General features: G+C 41.9%; 1 protein-coding gene across 3 annotated transcripts; it reads right to left on the reverse strand.

Annotated features, from left to right (window-relative positions):
• Positions 1–3,559: 3,559 nt before the first annotated feature.
• commd1 (copper metabolism (Murr1) domain containing 1) lies at positions 3,560–24,976 on the reverse strand. Of its 3 annotated transcripts, none has more exons than XM_037543211.1 (3): positions 24,864–24,976; positions 20,906–21,193; positions 3,560–3,839 (listed from the first exon to the last, which is right to left on the reverse strand). In XM_037543211.1, exons 2-3 carry the CDS (start codon positions 21,173–21,175, stop codon positions 3,732–3,734), a joined length of 378 nt encoding a protein of 125 aa, XP_037399108.1. In that variant the 5' UTR covers positions 21,176–21,193; positions 24,864–24,976; the 3' UTR covers positions 3,560–3,731. The 3 variants fall into 3 exon arrangements, with proteins under 3 accessions (XP_037399108.1, XP_037399107.1, XP_017572000.1); XM_037543210.1 differs by lacking the exon at positions 24,864–24,976 and adding an exon at positions 24,615–24,690; XM_017716511.2 differs by lacking the exon at positions 24,864–24,976 and adding an exon at positions 23,459–23,660.
• Positions 24,977–25,000: the final 24 nt, after the last annotated feature.

The following is a 25,000-nucleotide window of genomic DNA, read 5'->3' on the forward strand; positions in this document are numbered from 1 at the left end:
CTGGCCACTTTATTAGAAACACTCACCTTGTAAATTCGCTCACTGGCCACTTTATTAGAAACACCCACCTTGTACTTCTACTCACTGGCCACTTTATTAGAAACACCCACCTTGTACTTCTACTCACTGGCCACTTTATTAGAAACACCCACCTTGTACTTCCGCTCATTGGCCACTTTATTAGAAACACCCACCTTGTACTTCCGCTCATTGGCCACTTTATTAGAAACACCCACCTTGTACTTCCGCTCATTGGCCACTTTATTAGAAACACCCACCTTGTACTTCCGCTCACTGGCCACTTTATTAGAAAAAAGATAAATTAATAACATGTTTATTCAAACATAATGAAACTGAACTTGTCACTGTTAATTACAGTGCCTTCCACAAATATTGGCACCCCTGGTAATCATGAGCAAAATGAGCTGAAAAAATAGTCTCTCTTTTCTCACTCTTTCTTTCTGATCTTTCATTAAAATATTAAAATCTAAGCTTTTTTAAGAATGATTGAAAGAAAAATAAATCTCATTAAAATAACATTTTTAATATGTGCCCCAATTGTTGGTAGCCCTGGAAATTCTTAAGAGTGAAACTGAAGTATGTTCCCCTATATATTACATGTTATTCACTAGTTCACTAGAGCAATTAGGAACACTTCCATGCTTAGCCATGACTTCCTGTTTCACTGGGGAACTCATGTTCTATGAAACACAGGCCAAATTCCCTCAGTCATCCATCACTATAAGAAAGACCAGCAACAATGTGCGACAAAAGGTTGTTGAGCTGCACAAATCATTAAGTGACTATAAGAAAATAGCTAAACAGTTCAAAATGCCCATTTCCGCTATCAGGGCAATGATTAAGAAGCTAAAACAACTGGAGATGTTAAAAATCTGACAGGAACAGGACGTATGTCTATACTGACCCCAAGCATAGTGAGGATGGTTTGAGTGGACAAAGAATCTCCAAGGATCACACATAGGGCATTGCAGATGTTAGTTAGGTCTTGGGGTCAGAACGTCTCCCAAAACACAGACACCACCTATATAACCTCGAGTTGTCTGGGGGTTGCCAGAAGAAAGCCTCTGCTGACAAGGCCCAATGAACTTAGGCACCATGTGTCAAACGCAAGGTCTGCAGACCAGATCAGGCCTGCGGCACAGTCCTATTCAGCCCACTAAATTATTTGGATTTTCTATTAATATTAGCCTGTTTCACAATAAGCTGCACTACAATCCCCAGCATGCACTGCAGCGTAATTTGTGCTGGCACCCCTCCCAACAATAATCTATGGGACAGGAGTTTTCTACCCAGTTCCAACACACTAGCTGTCTTTCAGCTTCAGTTCAACCAACATAAAGACAGTAAACACTATAAACACTCAGCAGCTCAGAAACTGATCCCAGGAATTAGTGAACTTGCAGCAGAAAAGATGTCAGGTGTCCAGATCAAGGACACAGGCAGGTTTAAAAGATTTACAGCTCAACAGTTATTTGTAACTAGCCTAAATATATCAAGAATTCACATGTAACATTCGAGGGTTTGTCTGGCCCATGAATGAGATGTTTTAATATGGTTCTTTTGGTTGGTGAGTTTGAGACCTTTGGCCTGCAGTTTGCCAGATGTTACTGGAACTTTCAGTGGTGCCATGTTTCTCACTGTAAGAGAGCAGTTGGAGAATTAATCACAGCTGATTCACTGAGACATTAAATTCAAATCAGTTAAAATCAGCCCTAAATAAAAATCTGCACCCTGAAATAAAAGGAGACATTTTTACAGCAAAGTGAGCCATGTGACCACACAGTCCCAGCGCCAACATACACTCACACTCTCCAGGCCAATTCTAACGGTGTCACTTGATCTAAACCCAAACACTCATACCATTAACAAGGTGTGAACGCGTGATTGGATTTCCTCTCGCATCACGTAGCCAAACCAGCCAGCAGGCGTGACTTGGTGTTAAATGTTTAAAGAGCGATTAGATCTTTCTGGGAAGAACGGCTGCTGGGAAGAGAACAAATGATTGATCTGTAAACCGCAAACGTTCAACAGAACACACACTTCTGTTAAAACATCCCGAGGCTCACAGCTTTCGTTCTAAAATAAGAAGAACTGAACAAGAACTGAAAAATGACAAAAAGAGAGATACGAGGTTTTGTTTTGACAGCAGTGAAATAAGGTCATACACTTGTAGCCTTTGTTCTCTGCTTAAAGCAACAAGTAGGGATATCAGAACAACATACAGCCAACTGTACTACAGAGTTTTATAATATAAATAAGCTGGGGCATGTTGTCACTTTCACTGCATAATATAAATGTTTTTGTTTTATGCATTTAATTGTAAATAAGCTAAACAATAGGTACACACCCTGTAATCAACCCTGAATGTTTTTCCCATCTGTCACCTTGTATGTTTTGTCGGTCTATGTTGCCTAGTATGTCTATGTGAGTTGCCTTTCTGTTATATTTATGTATATTTTATGTACATTGGATTTGGAGAAACGCACCACTTGTTGTATAGTCCGAATGACAAAGTTCACTTTGACTTTGAAATCCATCCATCCATCCATTTTCTAAGCCACTTCTCCGTCAGGGTCGCGGCGGGGTGCTGGAGCCTATCCCAGCAGTCTTCGGGCGGAAGGCAGGATACACCCTGGACAGGTCGCCAGTCCATCGTAGGGCGGACACACAGACACTCACACCTAGGAGCAATTTAGCACGTCCAATCGGCCTGACTGCATGTCTTTGGACTGTGGGAGGAAACCGGAGAACCCGGAGGAAACCCACGCAGACACAGGGAGAACATGCAAACTCCACACAGAGAGGACCCCGGTCACCCGGCCGGGGAATCGAACCCAGGCCCTCCTTGCTGTGAGGCGACAGTGCTACCCACCACGCCACCGTGCCGCCCGACTTTGAAATCAATGGTATTAATAGGGAGTTGACTCCATTGGGAAAGCTTTTCATTGCTGTGAGGATTTGATTGCATTCAGCCACGAGAGCATTAGTAAGGACAGCTTCTAAAGCTGGATGATTAGTTCTGGAACACACGTCCTGTTCAAACTCATACCGAAGGTATTCGATGGAGCTCCATCACCGTCGTGTGTCAGGATCCAGTCCTCGCAGGCCAAAACAATGAAGACTTCAACACAACGCCTCATTAAACACACCTGGTTCAGCTCATCAGCAAGGCCTTCATGAACTGAATTCAGAGCATTAGATGAGGGTAAACACTGATCTCCGCAGCACTTTAGCCAGGAAGGTCCCTAGTTCGACATGCCTGGTCTAAAGTCAGGGTCAGGGAGTTCCAGTCGTATGAGGCGTTTATGGATTTATGTCTGCTTGATTCTGCGTTGTGCTCCGTCATTACTGTTGCCTGTACTGAGTCAATAAAAACCTCAGCTACTACATTAGTCTTCACTAGTTTAATCACAGATACTCTATACTACTTTGAATAAAGTGATCAGCCTAAACTCACCAGCAATCGCTAAAAGTCATTAATGGAAACACATTGTGGGGGGGAGAACAAATAAAAACATGAATAAAAATAAATACGATAGTAGGTAGAAAAATCCAGATTTAATTGGACAGTATGGTGATATATGAAGTGCATATGATTGAAAACGTAATTAAATTCACTGACACTTAAGACAAAACAGTATCTAGAACAGCGTTCACAAAAAATTACAAGCATTATTATGTTATTGATTACACACACACACACACACTCTCTAGCTGTGGTGCACAATGCTGTCGATGCTCTCCTGAATCTCAGCCATCTTCTTTAGCACCTGATTTACCTTCAGCTCATCAAACTCCAAACATACAAACTCAGAGTCCTGAGAGGGAGGGAGAGAGAGAGAGGGAGGGAGAGGGAGAGAGAGAGAGAGAGAGAGAGAGAGAGAGAGAGAGAGAGAGAGAGAGAGAGAGAGAGAGAGAGAGAGAGAGAGAGAGGGAGAGAGAGAGAGGGAGAGAGAGAGAGAGAGAGAGAGAGAGAGAGAGAGAGAGAGAGAGAGAGAGAGAGAGAGAGAGAGAGAGAGAGAGAGAGAGAGAGAGAGAGAGAGAGAGAGAGAATGTTAATTAATAGAAAACAGTGTCATGAAAAAAAGCATCATGAACAGAGCAGCAACCTCCAGCATAGCTGTGAATAGGGGTCCAACAAACGTTCAATAACAGTCCACTTGAAAATATTTGAAAATGGAACCGCTGTTCGGATAACTGACACCTTTCCTGCTTTTATGAACACGCGTCACTTCTGTGTGGGAAACAAACTTCCATCAAGTGAAATATTAGCTTCTCACAGGTAGCATGCGTCTGCCCACTGTGGATTTGGCAGATTCAGAGACTCTCGCAATCCCAGACGCCTCTTAGGTTTAACTGCAAGTTCAGTCGAAACATGTTCACTACTTCTCCGGAATTCTAACTAGCTCACTTTTAAATGTAATGTTTTTAATCCAGCCTTACTTTGAGTGTATTATACAGACTGGTGAGGTGATTTCGGCCATCAAAATATCTTAACGACAGTTCTATGCAGACTGCCACCCATACATATGAGCGATGATGGGGTATTTCTCCAGATGTTTTTGGTTAAATTGTTCTAATCTGACTGTCAGTTCTCAATTAAACACAAGGCATTCGCAGTTTTCAATAATATTAATTATTGTAGCACTAGTGGTGGTGCTCACCTCAATTAGATAAACTCAAAGCAATTTATATTGACCGCCCCGACTTCATAACTGTGTAAGGCAGTGGGGTCAGCAGCTCAAAAGTTAAGAAGAGCCATTGTGTCCTTTCTACAAAAATCAAACCACATTTTAGGCCCATTTTACCATCTTGGCTACAAATAGGTCTCAGTACGTGCTAATGTACTAGTATAGACTTACTTTGCTCTGCTATAAGCTTTAGCACAGCTATAGCCTCTATTCTCACATCTCCAGCAGGAAACCTTTCCACAAAAGTGGAATAGCTTCTTGTAAAAGGTCTCTCAATGTTTTTTTTTTTCCAGCTGAAGTGGCTTCTCATTCGCCAGCTTGTTGTTTTAATTTTCCGGTTTCACCTGAGGCGCCAGAACGTAACTGCTACATTATTTAAGGTGGAACAGGAAATAGTTTCTCGTCGCAGATTAAACGTATAAGGAAACCAGCTGGAGTGATTATAAATGCAAATAAGTTTGACTGTCTCCAAATGATCAATTTTCATCCTAAATCCCTGTCGTTAGCTACTAGGCTAGGTGAGACTGCTAGGCGTTGCTATGGTGACCAACAGTCTGTGCGCCAACCTTCAGGGTTAAAGGGTGAATTAGCAGATTTAGGCTACATAAACTCCCGTGTTTGAGACCATTTATTGTTGAAACGGTGTTGAACGATCAGCAGAGCTTTATTTCACTGTGAAGGAGGATTATTTTATTTTTACCTACTTAGCTAATTCTGCTGTGGAGCCGCAACAAGACAGTAAAAGAGGGGTGTTTCCGACCCCAGTCTAAGGTTTTACCATTACCGGAAGATTACAAGTCTGAATCCAGGCAATGCCACAGCAAAAAAGCTGTGAAATATCACTACTTTCCCTACGCCACTGGCCTTTACTGATGAAAATGAGGGTCATTAAAATTTAAGAAATTCTAGTATTTATTAGTTGGGCCTCACTTTTAACACATACCCTCAATAATATGCTGTATTTTCATGATGGCTGATGTATTTTACTGCTGTTCAGCCAACTTATATGTATAGTTTTCTTCTTGGTTACATTAGCATGAATATAGTAACGTTTCTGACTGTACTGAGTTTGTGCTTTATCAGAGTTTGATTTGAAGAGCCCCCAACATAGAAAACCAATAAAAACAGGACAGCCAATCAGAACCGATGTCACTTACACGCACCAGTCTTAAAGGCATAATAATATAATTGTTTGATATGACTGTTTTTTTTTTTTTTGTACAAAAACTTAACACAAATATGTTTTTCAGATCTCTGAGAAAAAACACAAAGATGCCGGATACGGCCTGTTAGTAAGTAAGTAATCTGCCCCAAAAATACACCCCCAGTTTAGACGAGGGTGGTTTCATCAGCAGCACTCTCTCATCGCTTCTGCTGCTGTTGGCTGATTACCTTCTTACTAATTCCAGCTGCTTTTAAACTCCCACAAGGAAACACACATACACACACCCCCCACCCACACACACCTCTTCCTGCACTTACAAAAGCTCTAATGAGAGATGACTGTGCCCACCATCACTCACCTTCTGCTTCAGACACACCCTGTACCTTTCATTTAGACTGACGCTCATAATAACAAACACAGAGAGATCACATTAACTGTAGGAGAGAGAGAGAGAGAGACACAGAGAGAGAGAGAGACAGAGAGAGAGACAGAGAGAGAGAGAGAGAGAGAGAGAGAGAGAGAGAGAGAGAGAGAGAGAGAGAGAGAGAGACAGAGAGAGAGAGAGAGAGAGAGAGACAGAGAGAGAGAGAGACACACAGAGAGACACACAGAGAGAGAGACACACAGAGAGACACAGAGAGAGAGAGAGAGAGAGACAGAGAGAGAGAGAGAGAGAGAGAGACACAGAGAGAGAGAGAGAGAGAGAGAGACACAGAGAGAGAGAGAGAGAGAGAGAGAGAGAGAGAGAGAGAGAGAGAGAGAGAGACACAGAGAGAGAGAGAGAGAGAGAGAGAGAGAGAGAGACACAGAGAGAGAGAGAGAGAGAGAGAGAGAGACACAGAGAGAGAGACACAGAGAGAGAGAGAGAGACACAGAGAGAGAGAGAGAGAGAGAGAGAGAGAGAGAGAGAGAGAGAGAGAGAGAGAGAGAGAGAGAGAGAGAGAGAGAGCAGAGAGAGAGAGAGAGAGAGAGAGAGAGAGAGACAGAGAGAGAGAGAGAGACAGAGAGAGAGAGACAGACAGACAGACAGACAGACAGACAGACAGACAGACAGACAGACAGACAGACAGACAGACAGAGAGAGAGAGAGAGAGAGAGAGAGAGACAGAGAGAGAGAGAGAGAGAGAGAGAGAGACAGAGAGAGAGAGAGAGAGACAGAGAGAGAGAGAGAGAGAGAGAGAGAGACAGAGAGAGAGAGAGAGAGAGAGACACAGAGAGAGAGAGAGAGAGAGAGAGAGAGAGAGAGAGAGAGAGAGAGAGAGAGACACACAGAGAGAGAGACACAGAGAGAGAGAGAGACACAGAGAGAGAGAGAGACACAGAGAGAGAGAGAGAGAGAGAGAGAGGAGAGAGAGAGAGAGAGAGAGAGAGAGAGAGAGAGAGAGAGAGAGAGAGAGCAGAGAGAGAGAGAGAGAGAGAGAGAGAGAGAGAGAGAGAGAGAGAGCAGAGAGAGAGAGAGAGAGAGAGAGAGAGAGAGAGAGAGAGAGAGAGAGAGAGAGAGAGAGAGAGACACACAGAGAGAGAGACACAGAGAGAGAGAGAGAGAGAGAGAGAGAGAGAGAGAGAGAGAGACACAGAGAGAGAGAGAGAGAGACTGAAGGGTACTTGTTCCGTTTCATCACAGAGAAGATGGGGGGAAAAACAAAAATCAAAGAAGTGCCACTTGTATGTTTTAACAGGACTGTAAAATGTTACGGTCTGTTCATATTTGTGAGGAAGTACGCATACGACACTGTAACGGTCAGAAACCTGCAGGCCTGAAAGTGAGCACATCGCTGAGGACACGACTGAGAAGACAGGAAGAGTCCATTCAATTCTGAAGCCACTGCAAGAAGACACAGACCTGACTTTGAGGATCAGACTCTGACTCAAACTGATACGGCAGAACTGACGCCATTGGAAAAAATAGCCACACCAACTGCTCAGGAGAAAAAGGTCAAGGGTGGAGACGGGGTAGAATGTGTAGGGGTAGAAACGCTCTGCCGGTTGACCAATCAGCACAGAGTGGGCAAGCTGACCAAGGGCTCAACGGGAGGCAAGGCAGTGGAGCTCTAACAGAGCATTTCTGACAGGGTAAGCAGAGATGTAGAAAATAATGCTTTTGAAGCACTGAAGCATTTAGATCTATTCCAGCAGACCCCACAATAAAAATATGAACACTGAAAATGAGCATAATAGGTCCCCTTTAAACTTTTTGGTAATGTAGGCCACAGAGGTAAAAGGAATATCAAGCTCTATGGAAACGGTCTTGTAGCCTTTCTGTTGATCAGGTTTTGCCATTATCTGCTTTTGAACCTTCTCATACAACTCTGCGACTTCTTGGAATAGAACTGGTCTTGCTTATTCCAGTGAATGAAGACCTGAGGGCGTTTAAACTTCCCTTCAAAAGTTGGGTTTATGGTTCAGATGTCTTGACTAAAAGTTTTCAGTAATACAAAACCTGTATGACATATAAACGTATAAAATTAGTCTTGAGCACAAGTTTCTATAATCACACATTTTTAGTAGGAAACTGTTAAAAAGTCATTTGAGGTGTCTTGAATGATGAATAGAGCTGTGATCATCTAAAATGACTCCATTATGCAATGAGCTTAATTTCTATAATGCTTTAATTTCCAAATCACATCTTGAGGCAGATAACTTGACAAAAACCCTAGAAACAGGAAATTAAAGAATAACCTCTTGCTGCCAAGCATAAAATATTAAATATTAAAGAAACATGTAAAAGTATGTTTGATGTTTAGTTTACCGTATTTAAATGTGTACTGTATAAGTTATTACTGTATAATATATAAAATAAAAAGCATGATATAAAATAATCTGAAAAGGTCTGGGTCTTGTATTGTCTCATCTTGGTTTGAAGGAGATCAGTCAATAACAATCTACATTTCTAATGAGTGGGTGGGAAAAGAGCCTAGATCCTTCTGATAGGAAGGCATTAATCTTGATTTGAAGGCGGATAATGTTGCTAATGCATTTGTGGAGTTTCCTCTAATCAAACCAACACTGACTCCTCCAATACTGCAGAGAAATACACAGGAAATAAGGGTGGGGAATATGGCACACACACTATAATGCCAAAAGTATTCACTCACCCATTCAAATCATTGAATCGACGTGTTTCAATCACTTCCATGGCCACAGGTGTATAAAACCAAGTACCCAGGCCTGCAGACTGCTTCTACAGACATTAGTGAAAGAATGGGTCGCTCTCAGAAGCTCAGTGATTTCCAGCGTGGTACCGTGATCGGGCGCCACCTGTGCAGCAAGTCCAGTCGTGAAATTTCCTCACTACTAAATGTTCCACAGTCAACTGTCAGTGGGATTATAACAAAGTGGAAGCGAATGGGAACGACAGCAACTCAGCCACGTAAAATGACAGAGCGTGGTCAGCGGATGCTGAGGGGCATAGTGCACAGAGGTCACCAACTTCAATCACTACAGACCTCCAAACTTTATGTAGCCTTCAGATCAGCTCAAGAACAGCGTAGAGAGCTTCATGGAATGGGCTTCCAAGGCTGAGCAGCTGCATCCAAGCCTTACATCACCAAGTGCAATGCAAAGTGTTGAATGCAGTGGTGTAAAGCGCCGCCACTGGACTCTAGAGCAGTGGAGACGTGTTCTCTGGAGTGACCAATCATGCTTCTCCATCTGGCAATCCGATGGACGTGTCTGGGTTTGGTGGTTGCCAGGAGACGGTACTTGTCTGACTGCATTGTACCAAGTATAAAGTTTGGTGGAGGGGGGATTATGGTGTGGGGTTGTTTTTCAGGAGTTGGGCTCGGCCCCTTAGTTCCAGTGAAAGGAACTCTCAATGCTTCAGCACCAAGAGATTTTGGACAATTTCATGCTCCTAACTTTGTGGGACAGTTTGGGGACGGCCCCTTCCTGTTCCAAGATGACTGCACACCAGTGCACAAAGCAGGTCCATAAAGACATGGATGAGCGGGTTTGGTGTGGAAGAACTTGACTGGCCTGCACAGAGTCCTGACCTCAACCCGACAGAACACCTTTGGGAAGAATTGGAGTGGAGACTGTGAGCCAGGCCTTCTCGTCCAACAACAGGGTCTGACCTCACAAATGTTCTTCTGGAAGAACGGTCAAAAATTCCCATAAACACACTCCTAACCCTTGTGGAAAGCCTTCCCAGAATAGTTGAAGCTGTTATAGCTGCAAAGGGTGGGCCGACATCATATTAAACCCATGGATTAAGAATGGGATCTCACTCAAGTTCACATACATGTGAAAGCAGACGAGCGAATACTTTTGGCAATATAGTGTATATAACGTCAAGATGTCTGAAGACCACGTCAAGAGACATGATATAAATTACAATTTTTGTTTTGTGCTGAAGCATAAGCTGAAACTAAGAGAACCTTACCAAACCAGATGTCTTTTGCAGTGGTGGTTCTAGGAACCAGGAGTCACGATGACCACAACACAAATATAGCCATTTTATTTACTATCCAAAACCAGCAGTGAACCTACACATCTTCTAGTTTTTTATATGTAATTTTGATGATGGTGAAATTGATGAAGGTGAAAGAGTTTTCTTTGGGGAATATCTTCTTAGAACACCCTGTCCATGTACCTCTCTGCCACAAATGTAACCAAAAATACAGACCAGGACCTCATCATAATATTGTAAAACAATGTTTGTCACCAGTCAGTGTATTTATAACCATTTCATAGAGATACATTTCTGAGATGGAGCTTTTTGAGACATCTGGTTCCTATCAACACCACTGTGAATAATTCTGACTAAGTTTCTCTAGAACAGAGAATTTCATACCTAACCCGGGCCAACTACACTCTACCGGACTCCTGTCACAATAACATACAAACATACCTGTAACCGACTAAAACATGGGGCATTGCATCCTCAAGATGTGGCACAGGCTTCAGACTCGAGCTGAGCCACGAGCTCAAATGTGTAACATCATGAGGTGTGGATGTGGTTTGAAGAGCCATCAGTAATCACTGGTAAGCTTTAGTAAGTCATTACCTTCGCTTCGAGTCACACAGGCCAATGTGTTAATTCATCATGGATGTTTTAAACTGAGCTTAATAAAGGAAATAAAACAAACAAACAAACAAAAAAAAACAAAAAAAAACACATGAATTGCCAAAGGTATCAAATACATCAGGTACAGGTGAAGCGACACTTCTCAACAACTGTAGAGCTACCGATTCTCGGCTATCGCATTCCAAACGCACTGCATGGCTTACCATGCGTTACCACAGAGACTGGGTGGGCAGGTCTTGCTGCAGCACTGTGACTCTCCATTGGTTGAATAGACTGTAGACTGAATTTGAGGTGCGTTCATCGAACACCGTGGTTCACACAGACCCTTTATAATACAGCTATATCTTGTTTCTCTATAAAAACAACCATTTTCCAAATCTGTGCCGGAAACAGCATTCCATTCCAACTCATGGAATAGCTTTCCAGGCCCATTTCCACCATTGTTTACGTTAGGCTACCTGTGGCTGTTGTGATAGCGCATCCTATTTCATTTTGTTTACATTAAGTAGCGCTTCAGGTGATCCTGTGATCTTTAAATTTACAGATTTCAACTGAATTCTTCTTCCAGTATTCATTTCTGTGCTCCTTCAACAGGTGTCGAACGTAGACAAGATGTGCATAGGCAAGTGTTATAGTGTATTGGACGTATAGACAGTTAGTGCATAGTCAGATATTCAAGTGCATCAGGTATATAGACAGAAATGTGCTGGTGAACTGCAGTACAGTACAGTAAATGCAGAAGTACTAGTGGTGTAAACAGTGATCTGTATATAAAGTGTACAGTGCAGGTAGAGAGTAGCAGCATAATGTTCAGGCAACAGCTTAAATAAACAATTACAGTATAAATATATAAATATACTAGAAATAAGGCTCAGTCAGAGATGAAGTGCACAGCATACAGTCCTCTGAGCTGGTGGAGCTCAGTGTGTAGTGTGCTGGGTGGTCAGGCTGACCAGTAACAGACTGTAGTGTTGTTGTTAAGCTCAGGTCGATGCTCCCGGTGTGACCAGTTTGACAGCTCGAGGATAGAAACTGTCCTTGAACCTGACGGTCTTATGAACCTAAGCAGTCTTATTAGCATCCATGGAGGCAATAAGCATGCTTGGTCCAAAATTCTGACTGCTGACTAGTTGCCCAAATCACATTCTGTAAGCATGTTATTAACATTCAGTGCTTTCTGATTAGTCTGCAATCTGTTAGTCAGTAAATTCCACTTCCAGCATCCCAGTTATTAAACAATAAACATATATTATAATGAGCTTATTTGGAAAAGGACACACAGACAAAGAGAGACAATCGCAGATTCATGGTTGTTCTCTTCTGACTACACCTGTGTGAATAAAAGGACAAGTCTGGGCTTGAACTGCTCACCTACACATACATCTCAATGCCTCATACTACAGAAGCAAACAGGCCTGTCCTGCCTTTCCCAGTGCCTGTTATTATCAGATAGAGTTGGTAGTTTGGTGGTGGAAATAAAGCAAAGCACTCAAACAAATACCAGTTTAATAAGCTGGCCCTAAACAAAGGCCCAAGTCCTTCAGGAACACAGATCAGTGTATGACTTGCCAGGTTGTGTGGACCACATCGTCTGGGACTGCTAGCTGTAACGATGTTAAACTGAATGGAACCTTCTCTGGCCCATGTGTTAAACACGTGGCCCGCAGGCCAGATCAGGCCTACCACACTTACCCTCTACAGCCCACAAAAGTATGAATATTGGTCCATTTCACAATGTTCTGTACATCACTCCCCAGCACGCATTGCAACATAATGTGTTCTGACTCTCCTACCCCAGCAGCAGTCTAGGACACAGCATCTCACACACAGTTTCACACCAGTCATATCACCAAAATGCATTCCAGCTGCTGTTCCACCAACAAGAACACTTAATGTTAAGTCAGCAGCTCAGAAATTGAGCCCAACTGTAATGTGTAATGTAATTTGGTGCACGTTAGACTTTTCAGTGTGAAACACACTGAACTAAAGGAAAATAAGGGCGCGGTCACACCCAGGTCATGTACTAAAGGCTGCACCACAGTCTGGGTTATTGAGGTCTTGTAGTTTTTCTTCTGAGATGCTTGCAAAGTTTGCCATGTCAGGGTGAATCCAACAAAGCACAGGATTAAAAAACACTGACACTGTTCATGAGCAGATTTACAGACACAATATAAGCATGACATGAAGGGCAGTTTAGTTATTCAGTCAGTGGCCTAGTTCAAATTTGATTCAGTTCCATTTTGCCACTTTGCCAGCTGTTTATTTTTTCCTTTGGTTTTGTTGTCCCCCGACATGCAGGACAGTGGTGCTCCAGTGGTATTCCACGTTTTCAATTCTTTAAAAAGGCCAATACTACACCAACAATCTCTTCTACCTACAGGCTCATCTAAATGTAAACTGTAATCTGACCTAAACTGGCAGAGACACACCCATCAGCATATCTAGAACATACAGGTGAGGAGCTCAATTCAGTAACAATAGGATATACTATAACTATATATATATATATATATATATAAAACATATATAACTATATGCTCCTACAACCAATCAACATAAGCTACAACTGTTCTACACTTGTTTCAGACACAAGACTAAAATTGTTTGGCTTCAGAACACGTTAAATGAGAATATGTTTAAATTATTATTTAATTCCTAAATGGGGATAGATAGATAGATAGATAGATAGATAGATAGATAGATAGATACACACATAGATATATACACAATTACAAATCTATCTATCTATCTATCACTCATATATATATATATATATATATATATATATATATATATATATATATATATATATATATATATATACACACACACATACATACACACACACACACACACACACACACACACACACACACACACACACACACAAACATTGTGTGCAACATACTTAATACATAATTATTACTATTTAATTCCTAAATGAGAATATTTAAATCATTATTATTATTATTATTATTATTATTGTTATTAAACTAATACACTGATCAAATTTAGAAAAAACTGAATGACTTTGAAGATCAGAGATGTTACACTGTAAAACGTTCAAATCTAACAAACTCCCAGGATCCAGATAATGGCAAAGGAGTTTTCTGGCCATTCACTCTAAAAATAAATGAGCCTCAAAGGGCTACACAGGAAAATATTCTACAAGAACCGCTTTTTTTCTTACAAATGAGATGAGCAACGTGTGAGAGAGTAGGGACCCGTCCTTCCTCTGGCATAAACTGAAACCAGATCTTAGAGCTACTGAATGTGTGACTGTAAAACTGTACTGGCAGCATCCTTCAAATCTCATAACAATAGTTCGATCAGGCCACGTCTCCAGTAGTGCACAGCTGAAACACTGCCATTTTAGTGCCATCCGCGTCGTGAGCCGACAGCTCACAGACTGCAGGAACACCATACCCTGCCCTTTATCTGAAGTCTCCTATTCCACCCAATGTACTTCACAAAACCGTGGCAACATTTGGTAATCCAGCCAGGCAGCTTATCGCTGTTGTCGGAAGAAAACCTTGTATTTCTATTTCTTAACGTTTTTGACAAAATTTGAAAAAGCCTGTTACTTACATTGTGTTCAAATTTCATGATGAAAGGACTAAAAGAAACAACCTACAATGACTTGGAAAAGAGTCTGGTTCCATTGTTTTACATTCAAAGTAAAGTATGTTTTTTCCTTTCCTCTAAAGTCACCATTTTGGAGATCCGAGGTTTTGTTCCGACAACATTATATTCCCCACAAACACAGGCTAACGGTCCAACCCTTCCAACCCTTTTTTGTGTACATGTCACATGGGTGTAGTCCCTGAAACCAACAGCAAATGAAACACTGCTATGTATGCATGTACTTGGGTACCCAGCAGCTTAAGTAAGGGAAAATAACAATATGAACCAGTGAATCTTGCATTTGACTCTCACACCTGAAGCTTAAACAAAAAAAAAAAAGATTTTTCAAAATTGTCACAGCTCTAGTAATAATGAATTCATTAATAGAGACCAATTATTTATGAATTATGAAAGGAGGTCTTGCTAACTGAGCCCCACAAGCTATTATTCAGTGTCATTTAGGGTCAAGTCCTCCTTTAATGTTTACAGTGAGCTTTGCTGGCGTTATCGTATGATAAGAACATGCAGTTCATTGTCCATTGTGAACTGTGCAGGCAGATACGTTTCCGATCACAACAGTGCATCTGGCAGTCCAGCGGTTCTCCACAAACAATGAAGGGGATCTAATAACACAGTCACCGCTTGCTGTTAAAACCTGCATTTGTTTATATGACCTGCTGCATGGACTTCGAGCCCCAGAAGCCATGAAGGGGAAGTAATATGATAGTAAAAATAAGCGCAGAAGTTCAACATGAGGTCCAGCTCTCCAGCTGATAAGTACGTCTTAGCTAAACTGATATGGGCTTTTTGGCTGGATGGGTGTTTAACAACTATGCTAGAACAAGCAAGCCAACTGCCTTCTGCCACAGCAAAAATGGTTTTACCAGCACAAAAAAAAGGTTCCATGATGGACTTTTTTGAAAAAATTCTTTAAAGAACGGGTTCTCTATTGCGGAGATTGTACAAAATAATACAAGTAGACCCAACAACAACAACAACAAGCAGCAATTCAGGGATCAAAGCACCTAAAAAACATAAAATTGGTGTAAATGCTCCAGTAAATTGACTTCATCTTTGGTATGTCCATAGTATGACAGACTTTAAACTGATATCTGCTGGTTTGTAAATAGTTGGGACTGGTTCACACTCAAAATTTGTGAGATTTTGCATAAAATTGAATTTTTCTCAAAATAAAGAAGGAGGCTCTATCTGGATCTTGAGGTGTTCTTTGAAGAGCATAAGATGTGTCGAACAAATAATCTGGTCTCTCTGACTTATGATCCAGGAGATCATTGCTACAGCACCGTTATCAGAGCGATTAGATTGAGCTTGCTTACCTGAGCAGTGGGAGGGACTACTAGCTGTTGACAAAGTTTCATGTCTGTGCAACTTATCGTTTGGTCTGCATGATTGGTTTCAGTAAAGAAGAAGAAGAAGAAGAAGAAGGAGGAGTAAGAGGAGAAGGAAAAGCCTAACAGTTACAACAGGCTCCCAGCACTATGTGCTTGGACCCCTAATAATAACTAGATGTGCATTTCCTGAAGGAACTGTAAGAGTGCTTGAAAAGAGCTACAAGTGTGTGTGTGTTTGTGTGTGTGTAGGTGAACAACACTTCCTTAGGTATGTGTCTGTGTCGTGTGTGTCTGTGTGTGTCTGTGTATGTGTGTGTGAGAGAGAGAGATGTATGTGTTTGAGGGGGGAGGGGGGGAGTCATTAAAATTAACTGTCACTGTTATTAAGCAGCTCTTAGTGGAGAAGCCTTGTTTGAGTCCGATTTGCACCCTCTGAACAAACAGTCATAACTCTGGAAATGTTTACTCTATCAGTTAACCAGATAAATGGTGTGAGATAAGACCCCTGGAGGATTATTTTGGTGTAATGCTGTGTGTATTGAAAAGAAAATATCTGAGTTATGAACGAGTTAAACGCTGAGAAAATCTTGAAATAAGCAGATTCTGATTTTGAGAAATTTACATGGGAGTGAATGGGGCAGTTTTCTGTGCCTAGTGACAAACAAATGCTCATAACTCTAAAGCTAATTGATAAAATGATGAGATATTTTGAGGTTTCAGAAAGAACAAGTTTCTCTATCATTTAAAACTGAAATGGAGTTTCTACGTGAAAGTTTAAGGATTTTAAAGCAGATTCCCTGCGTGATCAGCTGTGTCTGTGAGACAGTGGCCTACTGTGACATCATCGATGTCAGTTAGAATGTGAAGTTCTGAACATTCCACCATTCATTTTTATGGGAGGTTTTTAATTTTTAAACTTAATTTTATTAAAAACTACCAATCCGATCGACTCCAAACATACACAGCACAAGTCACAGCGCCGAGACCTACGAAACGCAGTTTGAACGGAGTCTGTACGTTAAGCGGTTCGGGCTGTATTAATCGCAGAAATGTGTGGAAGAAGAATAAGAAGTATGAGAGATAACAATAGAAATAACAATAGAGATAACAATAGAGATAACAATAGAGCGCTTTTCAAGCACTTTAATAAAAGCTGTAGAAAATTTAAACAGCAAACAATTAAAATGGCAAAAGACACATTTTCTGAACTGCAAAGAATCATTCCACCCAATTCAGTACTTTTTTACCAAGTAGATCATCATAATTAAAATAAACACATCAAATGTATTTAAACCTGACCTTTAGTATAAAAATAAAAATGTTACAACACACACACACACACTAACATTGAGCTTCTGCTACTCATTTGTTTATTTGATAACTGTATCATTAATTCATGATTTAACTACTGTAGGTATTAAATTGAAAATGAAACTATAAATATATAATTCTATCAGTTAACATCAATTAATAGACATTATCATATGACCTGAATATTCAACCTCTTAAAATCTGTATCAGCAACAAAATGTTCATATCAGTTGAGCTATAATAAAAAGATGACAATCTCGTACAGTGTAAGTTTGTTCGAGATGTTTTTGTGCAGTTCAGCTGGTCGTGTATTAAAACAAACGTGCCTAAAAGACACAGAACAATCTATATATTGTATATATAAGACGGATAAATCAAAGAGCCTGAAAAAAGAAAATAAACCGTGCCTACACAAAGAAAGAAGGTGCCTCTGGGAGGGACAGATCCACCACCTTTTAAGCTATACCTCTTACCAGGTGCCCTCAATGATCTAATTAGACTAATCAGGCCTAGCTCCGCCCGTGCACTGGCAAACTAGTACCTGAAGGGAGCACAGGGGGTCGTCACATAAGTCATATTCATAACTTTCACATTTCTTAAGCTACATTCAGAAGGCGGGTGTTATTTTCCACAAATCTGGGCTATAAACTATAAACAGATGGCGTCTTTTCAGTGATCTGCTCTGTAAAATGTATTTTTATAAAATAATACAAAGAGCATCTGAGATTTTTAGCTTTCAGCAGTAAACTGTAAGTATATAGTAATGTGTATGATCATAAAACATTTTCTGTTAATTTTATAAAAAAACAATTATAAATAAACAAAATAGATATTTACATTTATTTCATGTAGTTACTGAATAATTTGCCTTATGATTTGGTCATGTAAATTCAGATGGACAAACCAAAATATACCCTGGAGAATAACGGAAGGCTAGAAATGGTCTAAAATGACTTAACATCCACTGAACATCCTGTAAAATGACATTTTAGAGGTTCTGTTATGACAAGAAATTCTGTTCTCATAAAAAAGGGACGTTCAAATGGCGAAACCTGTTAAAACGCACCAAAACAAATGGATCTCTACAGGACTCCTGTATGGGAGTTACTCTTTTGAGAGTTGTGGCTTGAATGCATTTCCTGCAGCCTGGCACTTTACTGGCTCCTCCTAGAAGTGTTTGTCTAACATTACGGTGGGTGGTACGTGTGTTATCAATCTTACACAACCCCCTGCAGTGAAGCAGAGCCAAACAACTCCTCTGCCATGCCCTGTCCCATCCCTCTTTCACAGCCTCTATAATTTGCTTCATTTACTCTAATCCTACCTCACATCACTCTTTATCTGACAGCAGCATCTTGTTTATCCAATTGAAAATGGCTATGAGCTTCCTTCATTTGTGCATCAGAGTTGCTGGGCACTCTGCTGACTCACACAGTCATTAAAGACCAGACAATAATTCAGTTGCACGATCAGATGCCTGGGTCAAATGCACTTTCCCTCAGACACTCGTTTTGGCAGAATTTAACCACACCAGATCTTCCCGGGAAGAAGAAGTGGATGATATGGCAAAAGCATGACATCATGACAAGATGCACATAATGGTGTTTAGTTTTTATGACGTTTGATCATTTTGAATAGACAAAAAAAGGACCAGTACCACGTCTAAATATGCTCTCTTTGTAATGAAACATGCAGCTGGTCAGTGTTTGTTACGTACCGATGATATAAACGATATTCTCAGAAAGGTCTAATGTGATGTAGGGATGGCCTAAATAACCAGGACACTTGAGTATTCAGAAATGTTGTCTTTTAAAGCCACTAAAATCAATTAGAGCAAATGCCTTCGGACGGATAGAACAGTTACTGAGTATGTATACATGCACTCAATAATCAGATCATAATGGGATTTCTGCCGTTATCCCGTTATTCGAATTGCCATGTAAACGCCACAATCCGATCTACAAATCTAACTAAGAAATGCGTTAAAGAGGCTGGATTTCAGCTCAGTAGCCAGATTTCTCAGTCTGCACATGTGTGCGATCAGACGGTGGATGTCGAGAGATGGGAGCAAAACACTTTGAGCGGCGCTGAAACGAAACACGAAATAAAGGGTTTAAATATTCTTCATCTTCTAGATCAGAGGTCACTATAAGGCAGACCACGGTCCGAGTCTGGACCCAGATGCTGTCCTACGTGTACCTGGACCAATAACCAATAAACTGGAGAATTATTTCATTTCGACCGGGTGGTCCTATTTTAATCAGCCTGACTTTTCTAGCCGTTACAGTACCACTTTAGCGGCCAAGGAGACTCACAGACCAATCGCATGCTTTGTGAATATCACACGTGACGCTACTCAGATCTGTGCATTACGATGAGCACTGAGACTCGAGTGAGTGTCGCCACACAGGGGAGGGATGAGCGAGACACAGCAGTCGGAGAAGAAAGTGAGTCAGAGGGAAGTTGTTTCACATGGCGGGATCTAGAAGAGAAACTGGTAATAAATGTTAGAATATGACTGAATTTTACTTTATTTGATTTGATATTTCAGGTGTTGACTGTAAAAGTTAATATAACTATTAGGCTACTTCAGTAAACAGTATATGGCACATAATGCAAGTTAGACGTTATGATGTTCTGGACCTTTGCTTGAGGAAATTCTCTAACTGGACCTTAGTGAATTTTAATTAAAGACCCCTGTTCTAGATGATGAAGATTCTGTTCTAGAATGAAGTTTTGGGTTTTACGCTACGTTTACGTTACGTCTTCTTCTGTGAGTCTATTCGCTGGTTGCAAAGCAGAAATCTAATTACTGTCTGACTCATGTAGCCCCGGAGTTTAACATGATCTGATTACTCAAGTGCACCTAAACATGCTGATCAGATTACTGACAATCTGATTTTCTGCAGTTATGAGATTATTAATCTCAGGGGGAAACACTCATTGTTACTATAGGGAAAGCGTAAAGCTAACTTAGTTGAATTTATCATAAATCCATGCCAGCCATCCACATCACCTCGCCTCGCCTCAAAGTGTGATAAACTGCTTTGTTTCCCAGACAGCCATTGATGCTGAAGGCTAGAAGGAAATATGTGGGAGTTCTTTAGACAGTAAGAAAAATGCACAAGGCCAAATGAATGATAAGAGGAGTACACCATGGAGGCAAGACGTGTTAGATGAAGAGAAGAGTTTCCTCCACATACTGTTAGTACAGTGCAGGAGCTGCTCTGCTACCATCACTCCAACAAGATCATCACATCACATATTTTAGATGCTGTTCGAAATGCTGCATAAAGTGAGTGCGACCTGGACTGGAATTTGGACACTTCACTTGCAAGCACTTACAGAAGTACGGCAGAATCAGTTTTTAGAACAGGGAACCCTTTCAGGTCAGGTTTTTTGGCGAAAAACAGACGTCAAAACCAAATGTCTTGAAAAAAATTAAGAAAACGTTCACGCCACTTCTTTTTCTCTCCCTTGTGCTCCATACAGACTTTTATCCTTTGGCTTTGATACAGGTCCTCCCCATTCCCAAACCCCAAACATGAAAAACGATGAAAAAATGTAAAGAGATCTCAGATCACTCAAAAAGTGAAACGTCTGCACCGTGATCTGAATGTTAACACTGGGTCTAACTTTTTATGAGTTCTACGAAGGAAAATATCTCACAGTTGAATCCTAAATCTGGTAAGTTACCCACTGTGACTGTCCTCACCTGTCTGTTTCTTCCCAGCTCCAATTCCACCAGGGCTACGGGAGTGCTGGATGTGCTCCCCCTGCTGGATGCTGTCTGCAAGTCCACCCTCCAGTTCACGCTCCGCAGACCCGGTTCCCACCGGCTCTGTGCCAGCAGGCTCTCTCTGATCCGCATTCGGTGAGCCTTCCAGAAGCGCCCCAGAGCCGCCGCCTGCTCAGAGCTCACACCTCCACCACCCTGTTTACACGTCTGAGCTGTCAGGAAGGCCTCCAGCTGTGTCTGATCCATGTCTGCTGTAGCAATGGACTGAGAGAGAGAGAGAGAGAGAGAGAGAGAGAGAGAGAGAGAGAGAGAGAGAGAGAGAGAGAGAGAGAGAGAGAGAGAGAGAGAGAGAGAGAGAGAGAGAGAGAGAGAGAGTTAGCCAAAGAACTAAAAAAAAAAAAAAACACTACACAGACAGATATATAAATATATAAATAAGAAGAAAAACGTCTAGAAGGCTTAAATACTTCATTTATTTGGATAACAACAATATTTTGCAACAACAATAAAAGCCACAATCTGAGCTGTTTCCTCAGGCTTAGGGTTTAAGCTAATAGACTAAACTGCACTGCCAGTGGAGTTTATTTTAGGCCCGTGTGGGTCGGCATCTTGGGCCAAACAAAACAAAATGCTGCCATCAGCTGGTGATGACAAAGATCTACAACGTTGTAACACTGACTGCCTTTTTAAAAACAATAAAGCTGAAGATGAATGATAAAGCTTTCCTAAAGAAAACAAATATCTGTCAGTCGAGTCTGAAATAACAACAATACACAACTTGCGGTTCTAGATTTGTTGATCTGGATGCTCATTATTTGGTTGCAGGTTTTGTGTCACAGAAGGTCGCGGGAAGCTCTTTTCATACTGCAATTTCAACAGTACCGTATTAGCCTCTATAGAGCAGCATAACCTCAAGGCAATGGCATCTATAAAGCATAATAACCCCACTTCAGTGGTCTCTGTAAAGCAGAAGAAGCCCACTGGAGCGGATTTTAGAGTAGAAAAAGCTCAATGTACTGGATTTTATTTTTCACATAGCACAATAAGCCCACTGCGCTGGACTTCACAGAGCACAATAAGCCCACTGCGCTGGACTTTATAGAGCACAATAAGCCCACTGCGCTGGACTTTATAGAGCACAATAAGCCCACTGCGCTGGACTTTATAGAGCACAATAAGCCCACTGCGCTGGACTTTATAGAGCACAATAAGCCCACTGCGCTGGACTTTATAGAGCACAATAAGCCCAATGCACTGGACTTTACAGAGCAGAATAAGCCCACTGTGCTGGACTTTCCATAGAATAATAAACCCACTGCGCTGGACTTTGTAGAGCACAATAAGCCCACTGCGCTGGACTTTCCATAGAATAATAAGCCCACTGCGCTGGACTTTACAGAGCAGAATAAGCCCACTGTGCTGGACTTTCCATAGAATAATAAGCCCACTGCACTGGACTTTACAGAGCAGAATAAACCCACTGCGCTGGACTTTGTAGAGCACAATAAGCCCACTGCGCTGGACTTTCCATAGAATAATAAGCCCACTGCGCTGGACTTTCCATAGAATAATAAGCCCACTGCGCTGGACTTTCCATAGAATAATAAGCCCACTGCGCTGGACTTTGTAGAGCAGAATAAGCCCACTGCGCTGGACTTTCCATAGAATAATAAGCCCACTGTGCTGGACTTTCCATAGAATAATAAGCCCACTGTGCTGGACTTTCCATAGAATAATAAGCCCACTGCGCTGGACTTTGTAGAGCAGAATAAGCCCACTGTGCTGGACTTTGTAGAGCAGAATAAGCCCACTGCGCTGGACTTTGTAGAGCAGAATAAGCCCACTGCGCTGGACTTTGTAGAGCAGAATAAGCCCACTGTGCTGGACTTCACATAGAATAATATGCCCACTGCGCTGGACTTCACATAGAATAATATGCCCACTGTGCTGGACTTCACATAGAATAATATGGCCACTGTGCTGGACTTCACATAGAACAATATGCCCACTGTGCTGGACTTCACATAGAACAATATGCCCACTGCGCTGGACGTTATAGAGCAGAATAAGCCCACTGCACTGGACTTTATAGAGCAGAATAAGCCCACTGCGCTGGACTTTATAGAGCAGAATAAGCCCACTGTGCTGGACTTCACATAGAATAATAAGCTCACTGTGCTGGACTTTATAGAGCACAATAAGCCCACTGTCCACGTTTTCTAATACTTTTGGTCACTGTAAGCCCCCAACAGTTCGCTGCCAGTCCGTAAAACCATTTAACCTACTTTCTCATCACTGCTCAGACAAAACCACAGATAAAGAGACGTGTAGCTACAGCCCACCCACTGCACTGAGCGGGTGGGCAGGACCAGACAACAAACTGCAGTTTAGCATCGACCGCAAAGTGCAAACCAGCACCGTGTAAAGATGTGTAAAGACGTGTAAAGACGTGTAAAGCAGAGGGTCACAGTTTAATGAAACGCGCCTCAGGACGTGCTGAGCCATCAGCCTCAGACTGAGACTAAGCACCTTTAAAACGCCTCTCATCTTTTCGTGCAGCGCGTGGAACTCCTCCTGCGACATGTCGGGATAAATCTCACTCTTCAGAAGATCCTCGGTTATGTCCGAGTTGCCGTAATAAGCTTTCTGAGCGATTCCGTTCAGCAAACCGCTCAGGGCTTTCACACTGTCCGCCTCCGCCATAGTGGATGTGGACGGCCAAGTCACGTGACCGGTGTCATGTGCGGGAGGGAGCGTGCACGTGGGAGACGTGATTAGCCAATGGAAACACGCGCAGGGGCGGTTCTGTCCCAATACCCGTACAGACGTGCAAGGGGACGAGGGCGCAGTGACTGGTAGACAAAAAACACTCGATAAAGATATTACCGGAGCCGGGTTATGAGGAGCCTGGCCACTTCTTACTCCCCCCGTTATATCGAAAACAGGCCTGCTGACCAGCAGAGGGCGCAGGCGAGTCCGCCCGCAATGAATGGGAGAGAATGGAGCTCAACGGCTGAACCGTTTCTAATCACGTTCCCTGAACGTTTCTTTAATATTAGAAAGCAGAAGGACGCGTTTCACTAAAACAGCAAAGAAATCTCACCGCTATGTTTCTACAACAAACGGCAGCAGGAGGCGGGCTTTACTGCTAGAGCGGGATGATTGATGGGCGAGCGGAGCAGCTCATTGGCTGTTCGCGCTCACTGACGTCACGAGGCGCCGTTTTAAACTCCTCCATCTTGAGTTTAAAAGCTCTTAAAATATAACAGCGGTGTTAAAATGCCTTATAATGTTCAGTGATCAGGTGATTACTGCGTTCTTTTACATTAAAAATGTTTAAGCGTTGATAAACTACGATTTTGCTCAAAAGCTCCATATCAACCCATTCAGCGTTGGAGAAAACCAGAGTGGGAATTCTCTCTACAAGCTCTCTGATATTACCCGAGTAAAAGCAGGTGTCCTCTATTTATACATTAACTTAAGCGAAAGTACAGAAGTACTTACTTTTAAATGCGTTATAAAAACTATAAATAGTAACACTACTGGGAAATAGCCCAGTCTGCATGATATATTTGATGCCATTATGACTGTAGCAATGTATACAGTGGGTGTTTAAGTCCACACCCTTATTGACACTGCAGGGTTATTTTGTGATGTAAAGTTAGAAAATGAGGTAAAAACCTACATCCACTGATCACATGGATGAACTCTCGTCGGCTGTCTGCTGGAGGAAGCCTGGCCTCTTCCTATTTCCCCCGTTATATCAAAAACAGGACTGCTGACCAGCAGAGGGCGCCCGCGAGCGAGTCCTCAATGAATGGGAGTGAATGGACTTCAATGGGTAAAAACTAATCCCTAATCACTCGCCCAGAACGTTCCTTTAAGTTTAGAAAGTAGACGGATGTGTTTCACTAAAAAAGCACAGAAAGCTCACCTGTATGTTTCCTTTTTTCTGCAGCAAACGGGTTTCGGGCTGTACAACAGTGTTACTGCTACTGAGTGCTGATTGGTTGGCGAGCGACTACGGTTTTGCTCCGCATTAACCCGTTCATTATAGACATGCTGGACGGG

This window comes from Pygocentrus nattereri, chromosome 12 (assembly GCF_015220715.1).
Source record: "Pygocentrus nattereri isolate fPygNat1 chromosome 12, fPygNat1.pri, whole genome shotgun sequence".
NCBI lineage: Eukaryota > Metazoa > Chordata > Actinopteri > Characiformes > Serrasalmidae > Pygocentrus > Pygocentrus nattereri.

What these genes read in the sequence shown, in the direction of transcription:
- commd1 (XM_017716511.2), bottom strand. Translation starts at nt 23,632, where the DNA reads ATGGCGGAGGCGGACAGTGTGAAAGCCCTGAGCGGTTTGCTGAACGGA. An exon ending in AGATGAGAGGCGTTTTAAAG is followed by an intron (nt 21,194 to 23,458) that starts GTGCTTAGTCTC and finishes TCTCTCTCTCAG; the next exon opens with TCCATTGCTACAGCAGACAT. An exon ending in AGCTGGGAAGAAACAGACAG is followed by an intron (nt 3,840 to 20,905) that starts GTGAGGACAGTC and finishes CCTCCCTCTCAG; the next exon opens with GACTCTGAGTTTGTATGTTT.